Raw genomic sequence first — 27,788 nt, 5'->3', positions numbered from 1 at the left:
GAGTCACTTTAGGTAATTTCCATTTAATTTAATATTTATTTTCATTTGATATCCAGGTCACATTTTCTACATTAAAATAGAATCATGCTGACTCCTCCCCCCACCCCCTCAGAGAAAAAAGTGAAGAACTTTACACAACTTGAAAGAAAGATGGAATGCACAGAGAAGTTGCTATTGCACCCAAGTAACAAAGAACACAGAGACCAAACAGTAGACGTGTCAGAAGTGCATAGAGACAGCTCAGGGCTGGCAGCAGGAAGGAGGAATTAAAGGCTAAAGCTTTTAAATGCTATCACTTGTGCCACAAGATTACCCTGAAAAGGCAAATAGGTCAGAAAGCAGGACCAAACAGGGGACTTTTCCAAAGGCTACTACCTAACAGAGTTTAAAATATCCATACAGACGAGAGCTTTCTCTTTCCCACCTTGCCTTTAGCATGTGGTAAACATGGGAAACTTAAAACCACTGTTTAGCGTGTCCACATGGAGAACGAATATAAGCTGTTCTTTCTTCTTAAAACATTGTATCCCAACTCTTTCCAAGCAACAATTCTATTAATTATCTTAATTATGATTCTTCTGCGGAAACCCAGTAAAGATCCTTAGGACAAGGCATCTCACTACTATCAGATCAATGCCAGCTGGGCAAAAGCGGCATGATTCTGTGTTACCCAGAGGGAGGGAGAACAGGAAGACACAGGAGTTGAAACTTAGCCGTACCAAAGAGGAAAAGGAAATCTATTCATCAAATAGGAAAGAGCAGGTGGACAGTAAAAAACCATCTGCTTCAAGCAGCAAAGATCCAGAGGCACACAAAAGTCTAAAAAGAAATGCTCAGCAGAGCCTCTTGGTTCTGAGAGGAAGCTTCTTTCAGACACTATCCTGCCCCTAGTTTGGAGATCACAGCATTCTAACTTTAGATAGTGATACTCTTTCGGGTGTGTGGGGGGGGCAGTGGGGCATGTGGAAATTCCCTGGCCAAGGACTAAACCCGAGCCACAGTAGCAACCCAAGCCACTGCAGTGACTACGCCAGATCCTTAACCTGCTGAGCCACAGGAGAGCTCCTAGATAGTGATACTCTTGAGTGGGTGGAGAGGGAAGGCCTGAGAGACCCAAATAATGAGGACGCTAGGCAGTTAACTACACTGCTATGTATAATTCCACACATCAGGATGAAAACTACACCGTCAACCCTCAGCTATTTTAAACACAGCACTGAAGATCCAGGTTTTCTGAACAGGGGATATTTTAAAGTCTGTTAGCAGTTTAAAACATTGTAACACTGGCACAATATGTTACCTAGTCTTTGTTTTTAATTACAGGGTAACACAGTAAACTCCAACACAAAGGTGGGGACAGGGGAGTGCAAAAGGAATAAAGAAAACAGAACCAATATTTCACAAGAGCATCGAGCCAGCGATGAAGTAGCAGCTAATGCTTTGCAGAGTCTCGAGGGTAGAATTCGCTCAGGGTGCTCTGAGGGATTCTCTTCAGCATTTCTTTGGGGAAGATTCGGAGCAGCTGCCAGCCAATGTCCAAAGTCTCATAGACAGTGCGGTTTTCATAAGGACCTTATAAAAAATTGAGATTGGATGAATGACAGCCAACCACTTTCAACCTCTCAGGGTTATTCACAATTTATTCTGTTCTGGGACTAGCGCTGTGATCACGAGGTGTAAAAAGAAGAGACACAGAGCAGTGAGGTCTCCCAGGACTGGATGTGAGTGAGGGTGGAAGTGAGGGTACAGACAAGGAGCACCTCTGGGAATCAGAGAAAAGGGAGCAGGCCAGAGACAGCAGGCTGTGTGCACGAAGCCGTGACAACTATGAGGGATTTAAACACAATCCGCTGAACACTGGAAGCTAGACCAAAGCAGTGAGAAAAGCAGTTGAACAGAGTCTGACTTGAAGGAGGTTAGTACAGACACTTAGAAGGTCTTAAATGCCAAATAAGCACCTGAATAGGTCAGTGGTTTTCAAAAGCTGTTATTTTTATTAATACTATTAATAGCAGAATCATCCTTGTCCTGCAAATACATCTTATTTATTTATGTCTTTTTTAGGGCTGAACCCACAGCATATGGAGGTTCCCAGGCTGGGGTTGAACTGGAGCTGTAGCCACCCACCTACGCCCAGCCACAGCAACAGGGGATCAGAGCTGCATCTGCAACCTACACCACAGATCACAGCAATGCCAGATCCTTAGCCCACTGAGCAAGGCCAGGGATTGAACCCGTGTTCTCATTTCATGGATACTAGTCAGGTTTGTTAACCACTGAGCTACGATGGGAACTCCAAATCTCATTTTTTAACTAAGAAATTAGACTGGCTAGAAATTATTTCTTTTCTCTACCAAAATAATTTTTATCTTTTTAAGGTGTTAAGGTTCTGCATAATTTTTTTTTTTTTTTTGCTTTTTTAGGGCCGCACCTACGGCATATGGAAGTTCCCAGGCTAGAGGTCCAATCGGAACAACAGCTGCTGGCCTACATCCAAGCTGCGTCTGTGACCTACACCACAGCTCACAGCAACACTGGATCCTTAACCCTCTGAGCAGGTCAGGGATCGAACCCACATCCTCATGGATCCTAGTTGGGTTCGTTACCACTGAGCCAAGGCTGGAAGTCCTGCATAATTTTTTTAAAAAAGAAAACCATTCATCATATAGTTGGATGATTTTAATGTTAATTAAAAAAATGTATCACATAATCCTAAGCTCTTTTCTATAAGTGTGTAGTCTGATGCTTTATTCCAAAATGAACATACCTTTTAAAAGTACCACTGAGATCAGAAAGAGTCTACCAGCAGGAGTGCTGGGGGGAGACCAAACAAAACAGCCTGAAACCCCTTCACATGCTATGTAATAAAAACCATTATAGACTTTATAATCGAGTGACAGTCAGTAAAATTAATACAAACTGCCCTCTGGCAATGGTATGTACAGAGTCCAGGAGCCTGGTGAAAATGCTGGCACTAACAGCTAGGGATGTGAGGCAAAAGTGTGGACTAGGTCTTAGGACTCAAAGAGGGATCAGAGATGAGTAGCTTCAATTATCACCCAGGAACTTGTCAAAACATACTCTCTGGCTCCACCTAGATGGAATGAATCAGAATCTGCATTTCAACAAGATCCCCAGTAGATTCAAAAGCATATTCAATTTTGAGACTCAATAGCTTAAGTTATTGTACTAGGAATGAAAACAGACAGGATAAGATGTTTTAAAGGAGAACAATGCAATTAGCAAAAATTTGATGACTGGAGAAAAAAGAAGGTTAGGAATTCCTGAGCTTGGGCTAACGAGGACAGTGGTCATGCCAGAGGTAGACAGACACTGAAAAGGGATTGCTGGGCAGGTGGTCAGCTGGGAAAATCCTTTGGTTCTCACCATGCTGAGCCTGAGGGGATGGTGGCAGAAAACAGATGCATCCCAGAGGGAGATGTGGAATTAGAGCTTCAAAAAGAGGGTAAAAGCTCATACACAACAAGTCAGCCTTCCGCACAGGGAAAAGGTCAAAGCTGGGGAGGGGGTGGAATAAAAACTACTGAAAGAACAGGTGATTATGCCTTTGGGAACATAAACAATTAAGAAGCTGAGATCAGAAATCAGGGAGATGAAAACAGATAGACTGGAAAAGTCCAAAACTCCCAAAGCCAGAGGAGATCACTGCAAGGTGAAGAGGAAGGAGAAGTGGCAATGGAGGCGGCAATACAGAAGGCTTGTAAGGAGGGGAAAAAATAAAGACAGGCGCTGAATGACTGGAGAAAGGAGTTAAAGGCAGAGGGGCTAAGAACAAAGACACGACGGGCGGCTGGAAGAACATCTTCTCTACAGAAAGAAAACTGTGGAGACCAGTGTAAAGGCTCTCTGATTAGGAAAGAAGTCCTTAAAAAATACGTATATGATTCTATTTATGTTCATAGGAAAATTGTCATCTTACCCTGAGCAATAAAGTTCCTCTCAAACTTCTGCAGAAACTCCAAGTAAAGAAGGTCGTCTGACGTGAGGGCTTCCTCTCCAACTACGGCTTTCATGGCTTGTACATCCTTACCAATAGCATAGCACGCATACTAGAGAAAAAGTTCATATGAACGGAAATAAGATTTTATAAATGGTAACCGTCATCTGGGCTAAAAAAGTATTGCTGTAGCTGTCTTCATAGGATTTCACATTTTTTCCAAACACAGTTCACATCAAGTTCAAATGCAAGTATCAGAAGCAGTATCACTCAGAAAGGAGTCTTCATGTGTGTAACAGATAGACATTTCTGACACTCTGCTCCCTCAATATGCCAGTGAGCTCACATTTTATAGAATGTTTAAAAAATCACAGCTTAGACCACGGGAGAAATTCATCTCTAACTTCTACTCAAGAAAATATATGTATTTTTCTTTAGTTATGCTTGTTGTACAACCTCAGGACTATAGAAATCAAGGATTTCATAGAATATATAAAGCTGTATCCTTTAGGAGTTCCCGTTGTGGCGCAGTGGTTAACGAATCCGACCAGGAACCATGAGGTTGCGGGTTCGGTCCCTGTCCCTGCTCAGTGGGTTAAGGATCCAGTGTTGCTGTGACCTGTGGTGTAGGTTGCAGACGAGGCTCGGATCCCGCGTTGCTGTGGCTCTGGCATAGGCTGGTACGGCTCCGATTAGACCCCTAGCCTGGGAACCTCCATATGCCGCGGGCTTCGGGCACAGCACAAGAAATGGCAAAAAGACCAAAAAAAAAAAAAAAAAAGCTGTATCCTTTAGTGTTCTGGTGATGGCCTAAATATGTTGCACAAAGAATAAGCTAGAATGTCCTTTTAAAAATATTCTGTAATTATTAAGGTTACTAATAAAATCTTAAAACACTCTTATGCCTTGATATTTTTATTTAAAAACTGCCTCATATACCATCAGATATACGTTTCAAACACATAACATTTTTTTTTTTCTTTTTTAGGGCCACACCTGCAGCACATGGAAGTTCCCAGGCCAGGGGTTGAATCGGAGCTACAGCTGCCAGCCTACACCACAGCCACAGCCACAACCAGATCTGAGCCACGTCTGCAACCTATACCAAAGCTCCTTAACCCAATGAGCAAGGCTAGGGATCAAAGCTGCATCCTCATGGATACTAGTTGGGTTTGTTACTGCTGAGCCACAATGGGAACTCTAAGCACAGGATTTTTAATTTTGGCTATCAGCATTTAACTTTATGAAAAAGATTGCTTGGCTCTAATTAATGTTTCTATAGTCCACTATTCTATAGTACATTCTACATGAAAATTCAACTTTGATGGGGCAGAAGAAAAGTGATATGGAAGAAAGACAAGAAGTGTGAGGCAGGAGTTCCTGTCGTGGCTCAGTGGTTAACAAATCTGACTAGGAACCATGAGGTTGCAGGTTCAGTCCCTGGCCTTGCTCAGTAGGTTAACGATCCAGCATTGCCATGAGCTGTGGTATAGATTGAGGACACGGCTTGGATCTGGTGTTGCTGTGGCTCTGGTGTAGGCCGGCGGCTACAGCTCAGATTCGACCCCTAGCCTGGGAATCTCCATATGCCGTGGGAGTGGCCCAAGAAATGGTAAAAAGACAAAAAAAAAAAAAAAAAGAAGTGTGAGGCAGCAGAAGAATGAATTAAGTAAGAAAGCACTCATTTCTTTCAACACCATCCTGAGGACGTACGTACCAGCTGGTTAGATACATCTGCGTGGTCCTTCCTGGTCATACCTTCTCCAATAGCAGACTTCATTAACCGTGATAATGAGGGCAGCACATTAATGGGCGGGTAAATCTTGGGTAGAATGGGAAGGGAAAAAATATCATATTTAAGTATAAAATTTAAGCTTTACTGGTAGTAAATAGGATTATTGCTCAAATTGCACAGAACTGCTGCCATTTGTTTCCTAGATGAGCCCTAATATCTTTTCCTGGTAAGAAAAGAAAGAGATAATTTACACCTTAAGATTTCTTTTGAGAATCAAATCCAGCACAAGATTATATTAAAAAGCTGAATTTTCAACATCTGCCTACAGTACCAAGTCTAAATTTGAGTCTTCTGATCTGATTCATAAAATCACACATTAAAAAGATGAACAATATCTCCATGGCGACATTGGAAACTGGCATCTACAAAAACCTGTTTTTGATTATTCAGCCGTAAAAAAGGATGAAATATTGCCATCTGGGACAACATGGATGGACTTTGAGGGCATCATGCTAAGTGAAAGAAGTCAGACAGAAAACAGTAAATATTGTACAATCTCATATATATGCAATCTAAAAAACAAAGAAAAAATAAAGAACTCACGGACAGAGAATAAACCCCTGCCTGAGACAGGGGATGAGGGTGGGCAAAAAGGGTGAGGGAAGCCAAAAGGTACAAACCCTCAGTGATAAAATGAGTTAAGTCGTGGGGATGCAGTGTTCGGTATAGCGACTGTATGTTAATGATACTGTTCTGCATGTTTAAAGGTAGCTGGAAGAGAAGTGGCTTTTCAAAGTTCTCACCACAGGAAAAAAAAATGTAAGGTGACGGATCTTAACTGGACTTATGTGATCATTTTACAACAGAGAGAAATACTGAATCATTACATTGTAAATGTGTATGTAATGTTATGTCAATTATTCCTCAATTAAAAAAATTTTAAAAAGAAAAAATGTGTTTAAATTATTAATAACAAAATTAGTAGACTATACCATTATGGAACGTAAAACTCAAAAAAGTTCTTTGAGACAACTGACTCCATTTTAAGGCATAAGAAGAAAACGGAAATTTAATTCTTAATTCTGACATTCTTATCCACACCAGGATTTCCGTATTACAGAAATGACAACTTAAAAGCCATATTAAAAACAATTCAAGTTGATATATTCTAAATAAAATAACTCCTAAAAGCAAAGTCAGAGTCACTAAGGAGTAAGTAACTGAAGAACAGATCTGTAAGCTTAGAGCACCACCCAAATGTCAAATACCTGTCTGTTGTGTAGCTGTCTGTCCACATAGATCTGCCCCTCTGTAATATATCCAGTCAAGTCAGGGATGGGGTGAGTGATATCTACAGAGAAAGATATCTGCTGTTAGTTCAAGTGTCCACTTCCCATAAACCCACAGCAAGTCAATCGGCACTACTTAAAATAGTGCTATATGAAATTTCTGCGTGGAGTTCCCATTGTGGCGCAGCAGAAACAAATCCGATAGAAACCATAAAGTTGCAGGTTCGACCCCTTGCCTCACACAATGGGTTAAGGATCCAGCGTTGCCGTGAGCTGTGATGTAGGTTGCAGATGTGGCTGAGATCCTGTGTAGCTGTGGCTGTGGTGGAGGTTGGCAGCGGTAGCTCTGACTGGACCCCCAGCCTGGGAACCCCCATGTGCTGCAGGTATGGCCCTAAAAAGCAAAAAAAAAGAAAAGAAATATCTGTGAAAACGGAAATAAGTTCTTTATCTGTGCTGTCCAATATGGCAGTCACTGGTGAAATGATGCTACAGAACATATGAAATGTGGCAAATGTGACTGAAAACTTTACTTCGAACTTTATCTAATTTTAATAAACTTTAGAATTTCAACAGCCAAATGTGGTTAGAGGGTAACATATTGGCCAGTTTAACTTACCGATTATAGCATAGTTAGACATGTGCTGACACAACTAGCCATATTCATAAAAAGTACTATTGCTCCTAGTTATGTGATCTCTCCCCCAAATATAAAGTTCCATTTTATTTTATTTATTTATTTATTTTGCTTTTTTAGGGCCGCACCCACAGCATATGGAGGTTCCCAAGCTAGGGTCTAATCAGAGCTATAGCTGCCAGCTTACACCACAGCCACAGCAATGCCAGATCCAAGCCACGTCCGTGACCAACACCACAGCTCATGGCAATGCTGGATCCTTAACCCACTAATCGAGGCCAGGGATCACACCCGCAACCTCATGGTTCCTAGTGGGATTCATTTCCGCTGTGCCACAATGGGAACTCCTAAAGTTCCATTTTAAACACAAGATCTGCTTGCAGAGATTTGACAATTTGAGGTATACTGAGAAAACATTCTTAGTCCATAAGCTATCCTAGATGGATATGAAAATACTTATAAAGCAACACTGCACAAGCAGCACCAAACAGCTCCTACAGAGCAGGACATCTATAAAGTCTGTGAAATCACATAAAGTAACTTTGTAGATACTTCCTTGGAGCAAATCATTTTCAGGTCAGAGGCAGTGTTCAGACTGCCTGGGTTCTAAGGCTACCCCTTCCTAACCGTGATGGATCACTTACCTTCCTGTGTCTCACATGGCAGCATCTACCTCAAAGTCACTATGAAAAGCAAGTGAGTTAATACTTATAAAACACAACAGTGCTCAATTATAGTCAGTTATTACTGTTTCTGAAAATGTCTTATGAAAGGGCTTTGGAAAAACTGAGGTAAGGACGAAAAGACACTAACATAAGGGAAAGACTGAGTGTCACCTGCGAGCTGCTGGACATACACACACCCAGGCAAAGCCCTGCACTGTGTGCTTTCACTCATGGTAAAACCAAGCAATTTTTAACAAGCCTTTGGTGATCATTCTACCTCTAGTTTTTGGCATTTACTATTGTGCTCTTTCTCTGGCACTTAAGCTACCTTAAATTACTGGTGCACATCCATAAAGAATGAGTAGCTTACATTAAGTTGAGCCCATAAATTTTCTAAAAAACTCCTTACATCTAGACCAGTGCCCTGCAAACAAGAGACATTAAACACTAGCTAATAAAAAATTTTTTTAAAAAAATTAAAATCACAAGGAGTTCCCACTGTGGTGCAGTGGGACTGGCAGCATCTCGGGAGTACTAGGACTCAGGTTCAATCCCTGGCCTGGCACAGTGGGTTAAGGATCCAGCGCTGCCACAGCTGAGGCTTAGGCTGCAAGTGTGGCTCAGATCTGATTCCTGGCCTGGGAACTCCACATGCTACAGGGCCGCCAAAAAGAAAAAAAGAAATTAAAACCACAAGAAAAGTTTTCTATAAAATAGTAATAATTACAGGTAGTTTTGAAATGAAACATTTTATTTAGAAACAAATCACTAGATAAGGTAAACTTCTGGAGGAAGAACTCTCAAAAGAATTTCAACTCAAAAAGACGATCTTCTCTCTTAGAATCCAAGTCCTTACAATGATTAGGCCTGCTATAATCCAAAGACACAAAACTTACCGTCATTGGGCATGGTGAGAATAGGAATTTGAGTGATAGAGCCATTTCTACCTTCCACTCGACCAGCACGTTCATATATTGTGGCTAAATCTGTATACATGTAACCTGGGAAACCCCGTCGACCAGGAACCTCTTCCCTGGCTGCTGAAACCTGACCGTAAATCAAGGAGGAGAGTATCACGTACCAGAGCATGAAAATTAAAGCTTGGTTAACAAAGACGTTTATTTGAACATTCCAAATTATAAAGTTGGAAATATCTTGTTCATTTAAAATATCATCTCTGAGAGGTTACTTAGAAAAATCTATCAACATAAATTTAGATTATTCTGGTACAAAAAATGTGGACAATGGGGGGGACCAGAAATTTGCTAAAATCATACTGCCCTAACACATGTCATCAAGTAGCTTGCTGGAAGGAAATCTGTTTGCAATTTTATAAATCAAAAGACAGTCCATTTTAAAAACTAAGAGATGAAATCCCCGTCATGGCTCAGTGGAAATGAATCCAACTAGGAACCATGAGGTTGCAGGTTTGATCCCTGGCCTCACTCAGTGGGTTAAGGATCCGGTGTTGCTGTTAGCTGTGGTGTAGGTTGCAGAATGGATCTGGCGTGGCTGTGGCTGTGGCATACGCCGGTGGCTACAGCTTCGATTCAACCCCTAGCCTGGGAACCTGCACATGCCATGGATGCAGCCCTAAAAACCAAACCAAAACAAAACAAAACTAAGAGAACATTCTTACTTCACAAGATTTACTTCATGCTATGGATCTTGCCAGGCTTATGTAAGCTAATCCTGAAAAGTTCAAAAGGCAAGGAAATACCTATCAGAAATTATTTGGTGTACTTTTCATACATAATTTAATCCTCACAATAACCCTATGAGGAAGTTAATGTCATTAATCCCAAATATAGCTGGAATCAAGGGCCAGATAGATAACTTCCCTAGATCACTGCACGAAGTAAGAATAGTAATAAATGGTCTTTTTCTTAGTGACATGCACATTAGAACATAGGCATACACATTAATCTACAACCATCAAGAACTCTAAAGCATTAAGCCTAACTTTCAAGTGTTACTTTGAACCTCCAAAAGAGCATGCTCCAACCGTGCTACTCAAAGTGTGGTCTGCAGATCAGCTTTTATCAATGTGTAAGGAGATAATGTAGGAGGCAAGATAAACATATAGAAAACTTCAGTGGCAATTTCAGTGAAAACTTCAGAGCCTAAGCGACTTGCCCCAAACCAAAGAACAATTATACGTCTATTGAATCTAACAATAATATTTTTTAAAAAGGGCTGTGGAAGTGCCCTTGTGGCACAGAGGGTTATAAATCCAGTTTGGGAATTCCTGTAGTGGCTCAGGGGAAATGAATTGAACTAGTATCCATGAGGATGCAAGTTTGATCCCTGGCCTTGCTCACTGGGTTAAAGATCCAATGTTTCTGTGAGCTGCGGTGTAGGTCGCAGACTAGGTTTGGATCCTGCATTGCTGTGGCTGTGGTATAGGCTGGCAGCTGGAGCTCCGATTCGACCCCTAGGCCGGGAACCTCCCTATGTCGCAGGTGTGGCCCTAAAAAAAAAAAGAAAAAGAAAAAAGTCTTTTCCCCTTTTTTACAAATTTAAAGAGCAATTCACCAAATTTTCAGCTAATCTGCATTAGAACACCCCACACTTCTGGATGGTAACTGCTAGAATCTTTATATTGTTTCTAAATAAACACTGAGTTTTCTGAAGGAAAAAAGTGCTGAGAAGCATCTGCCAGAATATAGTCTTCATTTATGTAAACAAATAAAAATTGACATTAAAAATTAAATTCTTGAAAAGGGCTAAAAACTGACAGTCTGGACAGAAACAGAACTTCCTGAGAGAGTAACTGATTAAATAGCTGGCATCATTTACTTTCTTTTAGAATCAGGTCTTAATCAATGGAGACAGTGACAGTATGATAAATAGGCTAATAAATTAAATCTCATCCTCTGATGTTTCAACTAATCTGACAGAAGTTCTATTTTCTTTTCTTTTTTTTTCTTTTTTTTTTTTGTCTTTTGTCTTTTGTTGTTGTTGTTGTTGCTATTTCTTGGGCCGCTCCCGCGGCACATGGAGGTTCCCAGGCTAGGGGTCGAATTGGAGCTGTAGCCACCGGCCTACGCCAGAGCCACAGCAACTCGGGGTCCGAGCCGCGTCTGCAACCTACACCACAGCTCACGGCAACGCCGGATCGTTAACCCACTGAGCAAGGCCAGGGACCGAACCCGCAACCTCATGGTTCCTAGTCGGATTCGTTAACCACTGTGCCACGACGGGAACTCCCTATTTTCTTTTCTGATTAAGGTATTCTACTAATATATGAGCAATGAATTTTAAAAAACATGATTAAAAAAATGAAAACTTGCAGAGGGACAAGATAACCTTGAAAATTAATCCATTTTAATTGAAAAAAGAAAAAAATTACCTCTCGAAGTGCTTCAGCATAAGAACTCATGTCTGTCAGGATAACCAATACGTGTTTTTCACATTGATAGGCCAAGAACTCTGCTGTGGTTAGAGCCAAGCGAGGAGTGATAATTCGCTCGATACTGCAATGAAACATCAAGGCTTGTGTCACTCAAACAAAAAGGCCAAAAGCAAAATGATTCTAGAAATAATCATACAGTCTCCCCTTTAAAGGTTTACATAAATTGAGGAGGGTTGAGCAATTACTTTAAAAGTTCTTAAGTAAGGCAGAGTTATTTTATGTATTTACCTAATAAGAATTATTTAGTGCTACATAGTTTGACTACTTTGTAAATGCCCATAATTTCTCAGAACTATATATATGTAATACTTCTCAAAACTGAAAGAGAGGGAGGGAGCGGGAGAAGGAAGGAAGGAAAGAGACAGGGGTCAGTCGCAGGTAAGAAGAAAAGGTCATTTATCGAGTATGGACTACATGCTAAGTAATTTTTATACTATTAGCTCATTTAATATGCACAACGATCCTGTGAGAGAAGTAGTATTTATCACACTTTATGAAAGAAACTGAGCTTCAGAGCCTAAGCGACTTGCCCCAAACCAAAGAACTTGCAAAAAAGCAGAGCTAGAATTTTAGTATGGTCATCTCATTGCCAGGCCTGTGTCACTTTCACTATAACATCTGACCTCCCTAGTCCAAGGTAACATTTTTTACTAGAAGCCTATGTGAAGAGAGAAACAGCTCTATTTGTTTACTTACGTTGGGTCATTAGCCAAGTTCAAAAAGAGGCAGACATTGTCCATTGAGCCATTTTCTTCAAAGTCAGATTTGAAGAACCGGGCAGTTTCCATGTTTACCTAAATGGCAATGACTTCATCAGTGCTGGGAGAAGAAAAATTCTCAATATTTATTTCTGGTGAAGGCCAACCTATAGATCTGTATTGTTCCTTCTTTTAAAGTTTCAAGTATTCAAAAACTGTTCACAAAAACCAACAAAGTAACAACCTGCTTTGGCACAAAAAGAATTATTCTTATATTCCATGGTCAAATGCTAAACGGTAATCCACTGTTTGCCCAAAATGCCAAGTTGTAACTTCTCTAGCTAGAGATAAATTCAATGATATATGTGTAGTCTTCTACACTGTTCTAATAATATAAGTAATTTTACATTTCATACTAAAACGGAAAAAAATTATACTTACACCCATAGCAGCAAACACAATTGCAAAATTTTCCTCACTGTAGTCTACCACATCTTTGGATTTTTTTACCAAACCAGCCTGGCGACAGATTTGAGCTGCAATCTGATGAGGAGTGCAAAAGAATTGAGTTGAAATATAAAATAGTATTTCTACAATAACTTTTTCCCAAACTTTTGGGAATTGTAATCACAAATGAAATTTAGGTGTCTTAAATAAGGGCATTACCCAACAAAATTATTTTGTAATTTTTGCAAAGAGTCATAAGAGTGAGCAGAAGTCAGATATACATGGATAAAGACTCAATGTAATTGGATTACATAAACAATAACATTGGCTACTTAGCTTGAAAACCCTTTATTTGGCTTCTCACTAACAGTGAAGCATTCCAGTAAAGCATCTGGAAGTTCTTCCTTCTTAAATTTCATGCCAAACAGATCACATTTCTCACCTCGTTGTGCGGTAAGCCAGCAGCTGAGAAGATAGGAATTTTCTGCCCCCTAGCAATACTGTTCATGCCGTCTATGGCCGAGATGCCGGTCTGAATCATCTCCTCTGGGTAGATTCGACACTGAGGATTGATTGGCTGGCCTAATACATTTCCAAAGGGAAAATTTTAATATGTCTGTACATTAAGACTACAACCACTTAAAGCATTTCTTTCTATCTTAAAAAATCAGTTATTTCTAGAATCTGAAACTATTTAAATATTTTTCCATTAATCTTTCGTAGATTCACAAAACACATGGTAGTACAGTGAAATGTAAGGTCTGGCAAATAAGAGAGAAATCCTAATTTCAAAGCCATCATAGCTTTACCATTTACATTTCAGATATACCCTAGTGATACCTTTTTTTTTTTTTTTGTCTTTTTAGGGCCGCACCCACGGCATATGGAAGCTCCTAGGCTAGGAGTCCAATTGGAGCTGTAGCTATCCGTCTACATTGAAGCCACAGCAACACCAGATCCAAGCAGTGTCTGTGACCTACACCACAGCTCATGGCAATGCCGGATCCTTAACCCACTGAGTGAGGCCAGAGATTGAACTAGTAGGGTTTGTTACTAATGAGCCATGACAGGGAATCCACTAGTGATATTCTACAGTATCTTAAGGTATTTTATATAAAATGTTATGATAATCTCTAGGAAAAATCAATTTATTAAATAATAAACAAAATAATCAAATGTGGAGTGTGTTGGTTATTTAAAGTATCATAAAAATCACTCTTCATCTGGCAAAGATATAAGATAGATGTTATTTCCCCAAAAACATAGAAGTCCATTTTCTGCCCCTACCCATGATGTCAAGGAAGTCTTCAGCCAGCACAACAGGACCTCTGTCAATGGGTTTTCCTGATCCATTGAATACCCGACCTGTCCAACATAACAAGACAGCACAGGGTGGACAATGGCTCAAATACTCATACTCTTTAAAAAAACTTCATGGAAATATGTTAAAAAGGAAACATCTCTGCTCAATGAATAATAATATCTGCTTACCAAGCATATCCTCAGACACTGGTGTTCGGAGAATATCCCCAGTAAACTCACAGGACGTTTTCTTGGCATCTATGCCTGAGGTCCCTTCAAATACCTATCAGGAAAGAAAAATAAACAGAAGGGTAAAAGAAATTTAGATTATAAGCACTTAAAACTTATCTGTCTGTTAAACAGCCCTTATAAAGTAAAATATATAAATGTGACTATTTTCAACATCATGAATGAAGAAGTGTCCGTGGTGGGTAATGAACCAAATTATCAACCTCTTAACCAGGGTCATGCCTACAGGTCAAATCCATCAAACAAGCTAAGAAGGTTTTTTATATTTGTAAAGCGTTGTTTAAAAAAAAGGAAGGAAGGAAGGAAGAGAAAGCCTAAAAACATGCATCAGAGACCTACAAAGTCTAAAACATTTACTATCTAGCTTTTTACAAAAATTTTGCCGATCTGTGCTCTAGATTACTTTTTAGGGCATCACATTCTTTGAGAAAACTGGCATTTCCTATAGTCAGTTAACATTAAAAACTAGGAATTATCAGAGATGATTTAAAGAAACAGACTCAGATCTTGTTTTGGTTTCATCCTATATGCTGTGAGCTGTGAAATCTGCTTTTCATCTCCCTCCTTCTACATGATTATCTGTTTCATTTTATCCATTAAAAGAGAGAGGGAAAAAAGGCCATTTTGCCAGTGGAGTACTGGGCTAGAATGGATATAGGTGGCTGACATATGGCAAGAAAACATGAAAAAACAACTTTCTCCCCTCATAGCCAGTATTCAATCTCTGAAGATACAGAGGGTCCCTGGCTTAAGATTCTTTGCCTTCATGAATGGTGCAAAACCAATACGCATTTGGTAGAAATTGTACTCCACGTAATGAATTTTGACGTCTTCCTGGGCTTGTGTGGCACAATGCTCTCTTGAGAGGCTGGACGGCAGCAGCAGTAAGCTTCGGGCTCCCCCTACCCCGACCCCAGGCCAGTCACACCACCATGACTGATATATACTTACAATCATTCTGTACCCACAGAGCCATGCTGTTTTGCACTTTCACTACAGTATGCAATAAATTACATAAGACAGTCAACATTTTATTATAAAATAGGCTTTGTGTCAGATGATTTTACACAGCTAGATGCTAGGTCTTCTGAGCACTTTTAATGTAAGTGAAGCTATGAGGTTTGGTAGCTTCCACATACTAAATGCATTTTCAACTTAGGATACTTTCAACTTAGGATGGGTTTATCAAGACATCACACCACCTGTCAGTTGAGGAAAATCCATGTTCTTATGCAATAATCACTAGAGAAAAACTATTGGTGTTTCTCATGTTTTTCTGTGATTGGAAAAAAGTTCAACTGGCCAGGATTTGAAAGTGATGCTTACCTGAACCACTGCTTTGGAACCACTGACTTCTAGAACTTGCCCACTTCTCTTTGTGCCATCAGGTAGTGTCAAGTGCACAATCTCAGCGTATCTGGGAAACTAAATAGGAAAAAAAATAAAAGCTCAATAACCAACATTTTAAAAGCTTCTCAAAATGCATGTGTCATCCCTCCACCTCCCCAACACACCAAGTGTATACTAAGAATTGAGAGTATCCTCAGGTAGTTTAAGTCCTTAAAACACTTGCCGCTGGCACACATACTGGTAAACACAGCATAAGGTACAGAGGGAAGAATCGTAAATCTATGAAAACATAGGAAGTAAGTTTTTTCCTTCTGTGTGTATGTTTTAAAGTTTTGAGACTATAGAAAGAGACTAAACTCATAAATAGCCATGTTTCCACTACTCAGAAATGATGTTTGCTTCTGGGCTATGTAGTCACCTTGTGCTCTGGGAAGATAGGAATAAAATTCAACTAAAGAATAATTACTGGAGTTCCCATCGTGATGCAGCGGAGACAAATCCTACTAGGACCCAGGAGGTTGTGGGTTTGATCCCTGGCCTTGATCAGTGGGTTAAGAATTTGGGGTGAGGTGTGGTGTAGGTTGAAGACGTGGCTCAGATCTGGTGTGGCTGTGGCATAGGCTGGCATCTGTAGCTCTGATTAGACCCCTAGCCTGGGAAGCTCCATATGCTGTGGATGTGGCCCTAGGAAGCAAAAAAAAAAAAAAAAAAGAATAATTACTAATATAATTAAACAGTGCTAACATTCCCACCTTAAATCTAATTCTCCTCACCAGATATGTATTCCTCTAATCCATCTTTAATGTTTTAAATTGTATGTTTCCAAAAATGTACTGTATAGTGTTTTATTTACCTAAATGGTAACATTCTAAATATATCATCCTGCAACTTTTTTTTCCCCCACTTGACCTTATGTTTTGGCTCTGTTATGGTAGTATTTACCTTATTTTATTAATATAATCTTTTGAGGAGTTCCCGTCATTGGCAAAGAGGAAACAAATCCAACTAGGATCCATGAGGTTGCAGGTTTGATTCCTGGCCTCACTCAGTGGGTTAAGGATCCGGTGTTGCTGTGAACTGTGGTGTAGGTGGCAGACTCGGCTCGGATCCTGAGTTGCTGTGGCTGTGGTGTAGGCTGTGGCCGGCAGCTACAGCTCCAATTCGACCCCTAGCTTGGGAACCTCCATATGCCAGGGGTGAGGCCCTAAAAAGACAAAATATATATGTATATATATATATTTTGTGTGATTAGAAGGGAAACATCTGCCAGTGCATCTGTGATGCTACACTGATTGTAGGATATTTGATTTTGGAAAGGCTAATGTGAATAAATGGGCATCTTAGAATTAATGTCAGAAGAGCTATGGTTAAAATAAAATCAAATGGCACTACTTTTTTTTTAAAATTTAGGGCCACATCCGCAGCATTATGGAGGTTCCCAGACAATGGCAATGGGTCAACTCAGAGCTTTAGCTGTCGGCCTACGCCACAGATGCTGCAATGCCAAATCCTTAACCCACTGTGTGGGGCCAGAGATCAAACCCACAACCTCATGGATACTAGTCGGGTTCGTGACCAGTAAGCCACAAGGAGAATTCCAAGTGAAACTACATTTTATTCAGCTGTTCTTCTACCACTGGTATTCAAGGCTGTTCTAAATTTTTACTATTACAAACATGCTGCAATGAACTTCTCACATGTGGCTCCTCACACAAGTGGGCCTGAAATTCTCCAGGGTGTCTGGTTCCTAGTGGTGAGCTACAGGCTGTATCCTTTATTTTTCCGAAATTACTCTGCAAAGGGACTTTTACTTTACAATCTTCCTAGTAGTATAGAAAAGTATTTTTTCTCTACATCTTTGCCAATCTTACATTAGTAAACTTTAATTTTTACCATTTTTGATCAAGTGAAAAATATTACGTCATTTTCCTGATTCTAATATTGAGTATCTTTCCACATCTACTGACAATTCAGACTTCCTTTCCTCTATGTAATTCCTCACTTTTCAGCTGGATCTGCTTTTTCTTATTTATTTTTAGGTAAGTTTCATAGATTCTGTATATTAGTTCTTTTGCAAATATCTGCTCTCAGTCTGTTTCTTGTCTTCTAATTCTGTTTATGGGATCATCATCCAGAAAATTTTGTAATAAAATGACTTGTTTTCCTTTATGATTTGTGCCTTTTGTTTCTTGTGCAGGGAAACCTTCCAATCTGAAGTCATAAAAATGTCTTCTTCTTCTTATTTAGGGCCACACCCACAGCATATGGCGATTCCCAGGCTAGGGGTCAAATCGGAGCTACAGCTGCCGGCACAAACCACAGCCACAGCAACGCCAGATCCGAGCTGTGTCTGTGACCTACACCACAGCTCATGGCAACGACGGATCCTCAACCCACACAGTGAGGACAGAGATTGAACCTGCGTCCTCCTGGATAATAGTCAGATTCGTTTCTGCTGATCCACGACAGGAACTCCCAATGTTGCCTTCTTTTTTAAAATTTAATTTTATATTACAGCTAATTTACAGTATTGTGTTAGTTTCAGGTGTACAGCAAAGTTATACGTACACATATACTGTCTTCTAATAGGTTTTTCATGTTTAGGTCTCTAATCCACTTGGATTTATTTTTGGTATGTAATCTTATTTTTCTCATTTTTATTTTTATCATACAGAAAGCCAAATACTGAGTAGCACAAAATGTCCTCCATTGCCTTGTAATGCAGCCATTATCATTTACCAAGTCAAATTCTCAGGTATGAAGAGAGCTAGTTTTAAGAATCTAGAGTTCCCGTTGTGGTTCAGTAGGTTACAAACCCAACCAGTAATCGTGAGGTTGCACATTTGATCCCTGTTCTCACTGGTGGGTTAAGGATCTGGCGTTGCCGTGAACTGTGGTGTAGGTCGCAGATGCAGCTCAGATCCATTGTTTTTATGGCTATAGTGTAGAGTTGCAGCTGCACTTCCAATTTGACCCATAGCCTGGGAACTTTCATATGCTGTAAGTGTGGCCCTAAAAATCAACCAAAAAAGAAAATCTTAATTTTGCTCCACTGAAATATCTGCTTATTCCCACACCAAGCATTTATTCTGAAGTATTCTATCTCTAACTGATTTTGTTACCTAGAGAAATTTTTTTTTTGCTCTTTAGGGCTGCATTCGCAGCATATGAAGATTCCCAGGTTAGGGGTCGAACTGGAGCTACAGCTTCCAGCCTATACCACAGCCACAGCAACCTCAGATCCAAGCCGTATCCTCAACCTACACCACAGCTAACGGCAACGCGGGATCCGTAACCCACTGAGTGAGACCAGGGATTGAACCCGAAACCTCATGGTTCCTAGTCAGATTTGTTTCCGCTGCACCACAACAGGAACTCCTGAACATCTTTTTTTATTCTGAGTCTTTTCATTCATGAATGTGGCATCTCCACTTATTTGAAGTTTTCTTTTATGTCGTTTAACAAAGCCTGGCAGTTTTCTATAAAAAGTTACTAATTATTCTAGCAGTTACTACTTCTGCTATACAAAACACTGCTGGTTTCTACAGACTGATCCTGTATCCAGCAAACAGTTTGGAAACCATTGTTTCCAACACTCTGTTCACTGAAGGACTAGTGTTTTCTGTTTAGTTAATCATATCACCAAGAAATAATGACAGCGGTGGCTTTTCCTTTCTAATCCCTTCATCCTCTAATTTTCTTTCCCCACAGTACTGCTTAGGGTCCAAGCACAAAGATGGAACAAAGATGGATAGTGGTGGTGAAAACAGGTATCCCCATAATTCTCTTGATTTTTGCTACTTACCAGGGTAAGCTATATGCTTAATCTTTTTTTTTGGTCTTTTTAGGACTGAACCCGCAGCATATGGAGGTGCTGCAGGCTAGGGGTTGAACTGGAGCTGTAGCTGCCAGCCTATGCCACAGCCATGCGGAATCCAAGCCTCGTCTGCGAACTACACCACAGCTCACGGCAATGCCAGATCCTTAACCCACTAGGCAAGGTCAGGGATTGAACCTGCGTCCTCATAGATACTAGTCGGGTTCATTAACCACTGAGCCACAACAAGAACTCCTATATGCTTAATCTTGAGATGAATTCATATACTGGTAAAGCTGAAGAGACAATGCACTTTGCTCTTTCTTTTAAGAAATGTTTTTCAATTCATTTTCTGCTTCCAGAGGGGCCGCATGCCAAACCTCCTTCCATCATTACTTCTCTCAACAAACTAGTAACTGTGTACCTTCCTCTCAATCCACCCAACAACAACCAGTGCAGACTGTTCCAGAGAACATATTATATAAATTATCTCCTCTGAAGATATTTTAATCACAGAGCTCAAGCAGGAGGCTTTAGCCAGGGTATTCAATTACAGACTATATCCTATAACTTTTAGCATTGTTTATTCACTCAAAGACCTTAAATTTTAGTAGAGAAAATAAGGCAAATGCTATAGCAAGTAGTTAGAGTATGTGGTAGTCTATGACAAGAGCCATAAGATACCACATATTTATAATATCCTACAAGTCACAGAACTCTCATAAATATCATTGTTGTTTTCCTAATAAACCTGTGAATAGGACTGACAAACAAACAAAATTTTAAATTCTGGAGAAGAGGGACTCAAGGCCACAAAAGAATCCACAAAAGATCCAGTACTAGAATCAGATCTTCTGATTTTTATCTAAAATTCTGTCTCCTATATAGCACTGACGTTTGGACCAAGGGACGGTGGCTTAAAAGTCACAACAAAAAATTTAAAGTATATTAAACAGTGCTTAATATCATGCTTTTAACTTCATAAATGGTTAGATAGTAATGACAGCAGTATTACCTTAACATGATCTAAGATCACTAGTGGACCATTGACTCCTGATACTGTCTTGTATGCTGAAAAGAAACACAAAAGAGTCAGCTCTAGTCAAACAGGGCAACAGTATAAATTATCTCTCTGGTATTACCAAAAAAACCCTCTCTATTCTATCACATCTATTATTATATGAAGCACTCAGTTATGAAAGTTTTCATTGAATTATAAAATATGCCTGCATCTGTACTACTTTTCATAATCCCCCTTCATCCAACCAAAAGCATTCTAAATCCTTCCTCTAAATCACATTGTTTCAAAGACCCAGGATACAAAAAGGCACAGAAGGGAGTTCCCCCAAGAGTTCCAATGTGATATGGAAAAGAGGGAGTGAAGAGCTCTGATAGAGGTATGCTGAGGGTCTGCAGGTGGGCGGGGAAACCCAGCAATGGTTTTTACTTTGCAGAGAAAAGAAAAAGCTTTATAGATGAGGTGGCACTTAGCAAAGTAGATAGGGAAGGGGAAAGGAATCCTTAACTTTAAGCAGACATGACAAAACTCACAAAGGACATGTGAGAAAATGTAGTCTGTTAAGATAAAAAGCCATGATTAAATGGTATCATAAAAACTATGAAGAAAATTTATGAAGGGGGAGTGTGCTGTGGAATGCGAGGCTAGAGATCACATAAGATAAGAAAAAATATCCTTAGAAAAAAAAAGAAGTCACATGTCATCATCAGTGCAGAGGCTTATATGTTCTATTGCAAATTACGCTCTACCAACACACTGTCCAAATCCCTCATTTAGAAAAGAGGCAACTATCCTTGAACCACATCACACCTACATACATATCAAGTGTAATTAATGGTAATCAGGTTTAAAATCATAAAACTCAGGAAAGCAACTCTAAAAATGTTGGAAATAACAAAATTTCATAATCAGAAAAGCTGGAAAACAAGTGAAATAAACAAATGTTTACAAGGCCCCCCAAAACTGAAAAAGCTGTCAACAATTGAGAATTTTTCACTCGCTTAATTTTTCTTTCTTTCTTTCTTTTTCCCTTTTTGTCATTTTGTGGCACATGGAAGTTCCCAGGCTAGGGGTCAAATAGGAGCTGCAGCTGCTGGCCTACACCACAGCCAGAGTAATGCCAGCTCCTTTAACCCACATCCTCATGGATACCAGTCAGGTTCACTACCACTGAGCCACAATGTAAACTCCTTACTTGCCTGATTTCTTAACAAGATCTTGGACAGAAATTTCTGGCACAAATGTGGACTCCCAAGAATGAGGAAACCACTGAATAACCAGTCTATCCATTCAAGGGGCTTCAGAATTTGGAAACACAATTTTTTTCGACCAGGACATAATACTGAGAAGCAACACTGAGACAGAGCAGGCAAGCAAGCACTCGGGACACTGTACTGATCTCAGCAGAGGCCCCTAAACTACTCTCTCTCTTTCTCTCTTTTTTTAACCTTAGATAAAAGGCAAGTCACAAATTTTAAAAGTTACTTGAATGGTGTAAAAAAATGGGTCATCCCTGCAAGATTATTAGGAGGACCCCAGCTGTCACATTTCCTGCTACCTTTATGATAATCCTCCCATTTTAAAACGATGTAATACTCTTAAAAGTAAGTCCTACCCCTAAAACAATTTCTTCATTGTTCTCATTTTATTTTTTCTTTTTTGGCTGTCCCATGGCATATGGAGTTCCTGAGACAGGGATCAGATACGAGCCACAGCCGTGACCTGAGCCGAATCTGTGACCTACACCACAGCTGCAGCAATGCCGGGTCATTTAACCTACTGTGCAGGGGTGGGGATTGAACCTGTGTCCTGGTGCTGCGGAGACATGGTTGATGCCATTGCACCACAGCGGGAACTCCCACTGTTCTCATTTTAAGAATCCAAATATTCTTTTTCAATGGTTTTCTAAAATTGCTATGTGAAAATGAGCTAAGTTAGAAATGTGTTTTTGGAGTTCCCGTCGTGGTGTAGTGGTTAATGACTAGGAACCATCAGGTTGTGGGTTCAATCCCTGGCCTTGCTCAATGGGTTAAGGATCCGGTGTTGCTGTGAGCTGTGGTGTAGGTTGCAGACGTGGCTCAGATCCTGAGTTGCTGTGGCGTAGCCCGGTGGCTACAGCTCCAATTAGACCCCTAGCCTGGGAACCTCCATATGCTGCAGGAAGCGGCCCTAGAAAAGACAAAAAAAAGAAAAAAAGGAAGAAATGTGTTTTCTTAGCACCCAGTTTTTAAACCTATAGAAACAGTTTTTCAAAACCTTTATTTAAAACAGCTGGAAATAGGAGCAGGGAATGGGCCTGAGGGGTAGGGGAAATCTAGTTTTGAGATTTATAAGCAATTGTTTTGAATAAAATGTCACATAAGTAAAATGCGTCAGGTTCTGAAATTCTCCTTTGAACTTCAAATCTCTACAACAATGATCCTTCAGAAATCCCAGGCTTAAATTTATGCTCATTCAAAATTATGAAGTTTTGCCAGTCACAAGGCAAAAGCATGACCAAGAAAAAGAAACACTAGTCAGTCACTGCTTTTCCTGGAAAGAGTGAATCAAGTTGACTCCTACCATGGAAGACAAGATTCTGCTTCACCAACAGCAGTCTCAATGTATATGGACTTTTAAAAAAACCAGTAAGTAACCATTTGAATTAACTGATTTCCACCAACACCACCATACACATAAGCACTTGTCAGGAATTCTTTCTTAATCTCCATAACAGGTTTATGAGTTAACTAATACCATGCCAAGGTTTAGAAGAGAAAAAAGATTCTCAGAAACACAGTAACTTGCCTAAGTAACACAGTCTGGCTCAAGTCACTTACGCTTTAACTCTGTGCTGCAGCTTAAATTCTAAAACAGAATTGGTCATTTTTTGTGTTCTGGGGAACTCTTTTATCATTACTGAAAAACAGTCTTTCTCCAATGGAGTGTAGAAACTAGGAGAGTTAAAGCAGAAAAGGGAGCATCTAAGGAACACGCTTCAGCAGTTTTCTCTCAATGGAAAGCATGAAGCATAAGGAGACCATTTCAGATACAAATCAGGTTAAGCAACATGACTGCTTTAAATTAAATTGGGTACAAACTAAACTAATAAATGTTATTGGGATTTCCCATCATGGCTTAGCGGAAGCAAATCTGACCAGCATCCATGAGGACGCAGGTTCAATCCCTGGCCTCATTCCGTGAGTTAAGGATACGGCATTGCCTTAAGCTGTGGTGTAAGTTCCAGACTCTGCTCCAATCCCGTGTTGTTACGGCTCTGGCGTAGGCCAATGGCTACAGCTCCAATTCGACCCCTAGCCTGGGAACCTCCATATGCCACAGGCGTGGGCCTAATAAAACCAAAAAAAAAAAAAAAAAAAACCTTTATAATCCAAACTAAAGAAAAAACGTTACTAAACCAAAATGTTTCATACTTTACAGAGCATCTTCAGATAGGTTTTCCCTCACTTTAACTTAAGAGCACACTGGGAGGCAGGCAAGGCTGGTACAGCTACTTGACACTTAAAACTACATCTCTAAGAAATTTATGTTTGTCCTCACCACCATCACCCCAAAACCCTAAAGTTAGGGTGACCTTTAGTCTCCAGTATTACTTAAAAATATAGAAAGATGACTGTTTATATACAAACTATAATGCCTTTCCACAATAATAAAACTCCCTGGGGAAGCGGGGAAACAAGCACAGAAAACAATATCAACCACCACCTTTACCTTTCAACAATACTTAGCCAGAGCTCCTTACCATTACTATCAAAAGCCCAAAAAGACAACAGTTTAAAGCTGCCAAAGACACTAAACTGCTCTTCAAAAAATCAAAACCGATTCACAAATTACATAAATATTTCTATGCTTAGAAATAATGATCACTTTTCCCTTGAAAATTCCAAATGAACAAGAACCTAAATCCGCAGGGAATGGTAAGAATTTCTGACAACACAGCAACACTTGTTTACACAGCATGCTGAACACAATTTACGTCCCCAAAGTCACATCTTTGATCCTGAACTACCAACCAGGCAATAAATATTTATGGAGTAACATTTAAAACCCCTGAACTACAAAGGCGTTAAGGAATACACATTTTGTCAGATGACATCCTCTTCCTCCTGCAGGATATGAGATTACTCAACAGGACTAAAACTACTTAACGATTGTGAAAAATCTGAAAGCCATTGCACAATAAGAGATCTAGTCCTTTAGCCTACACCTTATCAGCAAAAGGAAAACTGAAGAATCACCTTCTATTGAGCAAGGAAAGTAGGAAGCCCACCTCGAGCAGTGGGCAAGGAGGGAGAGGTCCTAGAGAAGGGCAGGCCACTGTTCCTTTATTCGACTCTCGAAAAGACTCTGCTTCATGAAGTAAGAAAGATTTAGACAGCTGATCGAGGGTCTCAAGCACAATGGAGATTATCTAATTCAAAATGTTTAACATCCAAAAGTTCTATGTATGTTACTGAACCTTGTTCAAAGTTTAAAAGGAAATCAAATTTTCTTTCCTTGTGACACTGTAATTCAACTAATGTGCTCAAGATTATTTTAACCCCGTGTACTTCATTTTCCATTTCTTGTTAACAGCCTCATAATTCGGAATTTAAAAAAATTAACAGGATCCAATCTGTGCAGGGGAACTGATTCCTTTGTTCAAAACGCACAAATTAAATAACTATAACTTTTTAACCTAGGATGGTATCATCAATCTTTAATTAGAAAAATTAAGAAGTTAATCAACATTTATTCAGAAGAAATTAAAAGCATTAACTAGAAGTAAGACTGTGGCAATATAGGAAAAAGATGATATTCAAATGCAGCTAGCTGTTAACCTACGTCTGGTATCATTTGTGCTTTTTAGAATAACCCAGACACAGAATGGAAACGCAAAGCAAGTACCCCAACTCCCTACTGTGGTTTCTTTCCTTCCACATTATGACTTCACCCACTATTAGAACAAGGGGTTTAAACGCAAGCTATGTAGCAATTGTAAAATACTGTGCCAGGCACTGAGGATACAAAAGGGGTTCCTGAACTCTAAAGCTTCTGTTTTAGGCATTATGCTGTAACAATTTTGTCCAGAGGAATCTTCTCTGGAGAAGTTCCTCAGTCACTGGCTAAGCACACACAGAATGTTAAGAAATCATATTCATCTCCCTTATAGGGGTTTACAACTTTAATCATGCAGTACTCTTTCAACTGTTATCATTTCAGCTGATACTCTCTGAATTGAAATTCAGTGAATAAATTACATCGTCGGAAAATGACTACTGCCCCTTATAATCTTTTCCTAGAAGCACCACTAATGTCTATCTACTCTACCCAAAGAACAGTAAAACACACAAAGGCAATTCATAAAAGAGTATTTGTAACTGTCAGGGGAAAATTTATTGTCCAAGTCTATATAAGAACGCCAATTTCTTAAGCCATTTATTTCAGCTCCTATAAACTCTCAACAGGCATTCTCTAATGAAAATAATTGCCAGAAAAAAAAGCACATCTCCGCAAACCATAGACTCAAGTCGCCTTCTTCCTCACTCTGCAGTGCCATCACATGACCCAGTGACTGATCAGGATGGGATTAGTCAGGCAGGAGAGCGCCCCAAACTGAAACCCTTCATCTGAAATTCTTTTTAACCAAGGAGCCACCCACAAACAGGTACTCTGGCAAGTAACCAGTGCAAATACGGTCTCATCACCGGGGGAAACGTCCGGTGCTTTCCTAAGCGTTAAAGAGTCAATTTCCAGGGCTCATTCCCAGTTCCTAAGGAAGCTCTGCCAGAGGTCTGATGCTACTACACAAGAATCATTTCTTTGGGAACTGCTGAGCAGTCCACTTAGGCCTGCTTTACTAAGGTCTGTTTACAATCACAACGCAAACATGCCTATGCATATACTTTGCACATATGGTATATAATATAGGCAAAGCTGCTGTCTTCCCCAAAACAGCCTTGCACTCAACAAAGTCAATCGTAGAAAAAGGTCCGGCAAGAAACCTGGTATATTCCTGTTCTGCAAATAATGAGGTGTCGACCCTGGCAAGCCCTGTCCCTCCCGGAACCTGAGGCGTCTCACTGTAAAATGAGAGGGTTAGACTAGATGACCTGCAGGGTACTTTTCAGCTCTAGCTTTCTCTCATATCTAGGTGTTCTCCCGCAAACAACATCTCCCTCTGGCTGTGGGCCTGACCTCCATCCACGAAAGGCCTCACCACGTCAGCGATGACACCATACCGTCTCCCTCCGCAGGAGCGCAGGACCTGCCCTGAGGTCCACACCCCGGGCAAGGAGATGGGAAGGGACGTTCCCCTGACCCCTGCAGATCCAAATGAGGCCAGGGGAAGATTAGGATAGGAGTGGCAAGGAGCAGCCTTCCCTCCGAGACAGGAAGCAAGCGCCTGAGCAAGCTCCAGCCCCGGGAAGCTGGAGAGGGCGGGGCAAGAGCCAGCAGCCCACCCACCCAGAAAAAAGTTCCCGCTGGCTGCTCTTGCACTTAGCCCACCTCCGTCCCGGAAATTAAGGTACACTCAAATCTTCTTCTAGAGAGAGACGTCTGGGTCGGAATATGGGGACGCCAGAGGGAAAAACAAACCCCGTCACACACCCCACCCCTCTGGCTAAGCAGGTGAGTGGGAGCAAGGGGCTGGGCTAAAAGCAAAGACAGGATCCGTCTTGCTCTCGGATACTCACTGAGACGAGGCTGGGAGAGGTAGTTACGGCTGACTGCCAGCGCCTGCTCTCGAGACCCCACCATGGGCCCGCTGGTGGATACGGGTAGCTCAGGCGCGGCCCCGTTCACGATCCCCCGCATCGCCCGCAGCGCCATCTTGTCTCCTCCGTCCCGACTGGCCCCGCAGCGGCGCCGCGCAGGCGCAGATATAGCTGGGGCGGCCCGCGCCCCGCTCCGCCCATGCGCGCTGCGAAGCCCCCGCCCCCTTGGTTGAGCCCCGCCCGCCGGCGGCCTTGTGACTCAGGATCCGCGTGGGCGGGGCTAAACCCGCGCGCCCTCGAGAGGAGCTGACCAGCGTGCTGGGGGGCGGGCGCCCGGCCAGGGAGAGGCACCCAGAGAAAGGCAAGGTTTGCGGGAGAAAGAAGACAAGAGGGAAGGGGAAGAAAGGCGATTCCATGCAGGAAGACACCAACCGATGTCTATTTCGTTACGGCATTTCATTATTTTGAGTGAAGAGAGTTCTCAAAATTGCTTTGAGAAACAGTATATAG

The 27,788-nt window shown here is 40.8% G+C and overlaps 1 protein-coding gene across 1 annotated transcript; it reads right to left on the bottom strand.

Moving 5' to 3' along the window:
* Window positions 1-13: 13 nt before the first annotated feature.
* Window positions 14-27,446, bottom strand: ATP6V1B2 (ATPase H+ transporting V1 subunit B2). Its single transcript, XM_047760201.1, has 14 exons — window positions 27,258-27,446; window positions 20,578-20,633; window positions 15,722-15,820; window positions 14,336-14,429; window positions 14,132-14,209; window positions 13,287-13,426; window positions 12,839-12,940; window positions 12,396-12,493; window positions 11,637-11,760; window positions 9,181-9,331; window positions 6,962-7,044; window positions 5,676-5,780; window positions 3,941-4,070; window positions 14-1,572 (listed from the first exon to the last, which is right to left on the bottom strand). Exons 1-14 carry the CDS (start codon window positions 27,391-27,393, stop codon window positions 1,433-1,435), a joined length of 1,536 nt encoding a protein of 511 aa, XP_047616157.1. The 5' UTR covers window positions 27,394-27,446; the 3' UTR covers window positions 14-1,432.
* Between the last annotated feature and the right edge of the window lie 342 nt (window positions 27,447-27,788).

This window comes from Phacochoerus africanus, chromosome 15 (assembly GCF_016906955.1).
Source record: "Phacochoerus africanus isolate WHEZ1 chromosome 15, ROS_Pafr_v1, whole genome shotgun sequence".
In the NCBI taxonomy this organism is placed as follows: Eukaryota; Metazoa; Chordata; class Mammalia; order Artiodactyla; family Suidae; genus Phacochoerus; species Phacochoerus africanus.
Note: the sequence above shows the minus strand (reverse complement) of the source record. Positions and strands in the feature narration are given on the sequence as shown.

Bases quoted from the DNA above. Each gene is read 5' to 3' on its own strand.
- ATP6V1B2 (XM_047760201.1), bottom strand. From the start codon at position 27,393: ATGGCGCTGCGGGCGATGCGGGGGATCGTGAACGGGGCCGCGCCTGAG. The intron at 20,634-27,257 runs GTGAGTATCCGA...GTTTCTTTTCAG, and splicing joins CCTCTCCCAGCCTCGTCTCA to CATACAAGACAGTATCAGGA. The intron at 1,573-3,940 runs GTAAGATGACAA...ATTTTTTATAAG, and splicing joins GAGGAACTTTATTGCTCAGG to GTCCTTATGAAAACCGCACT.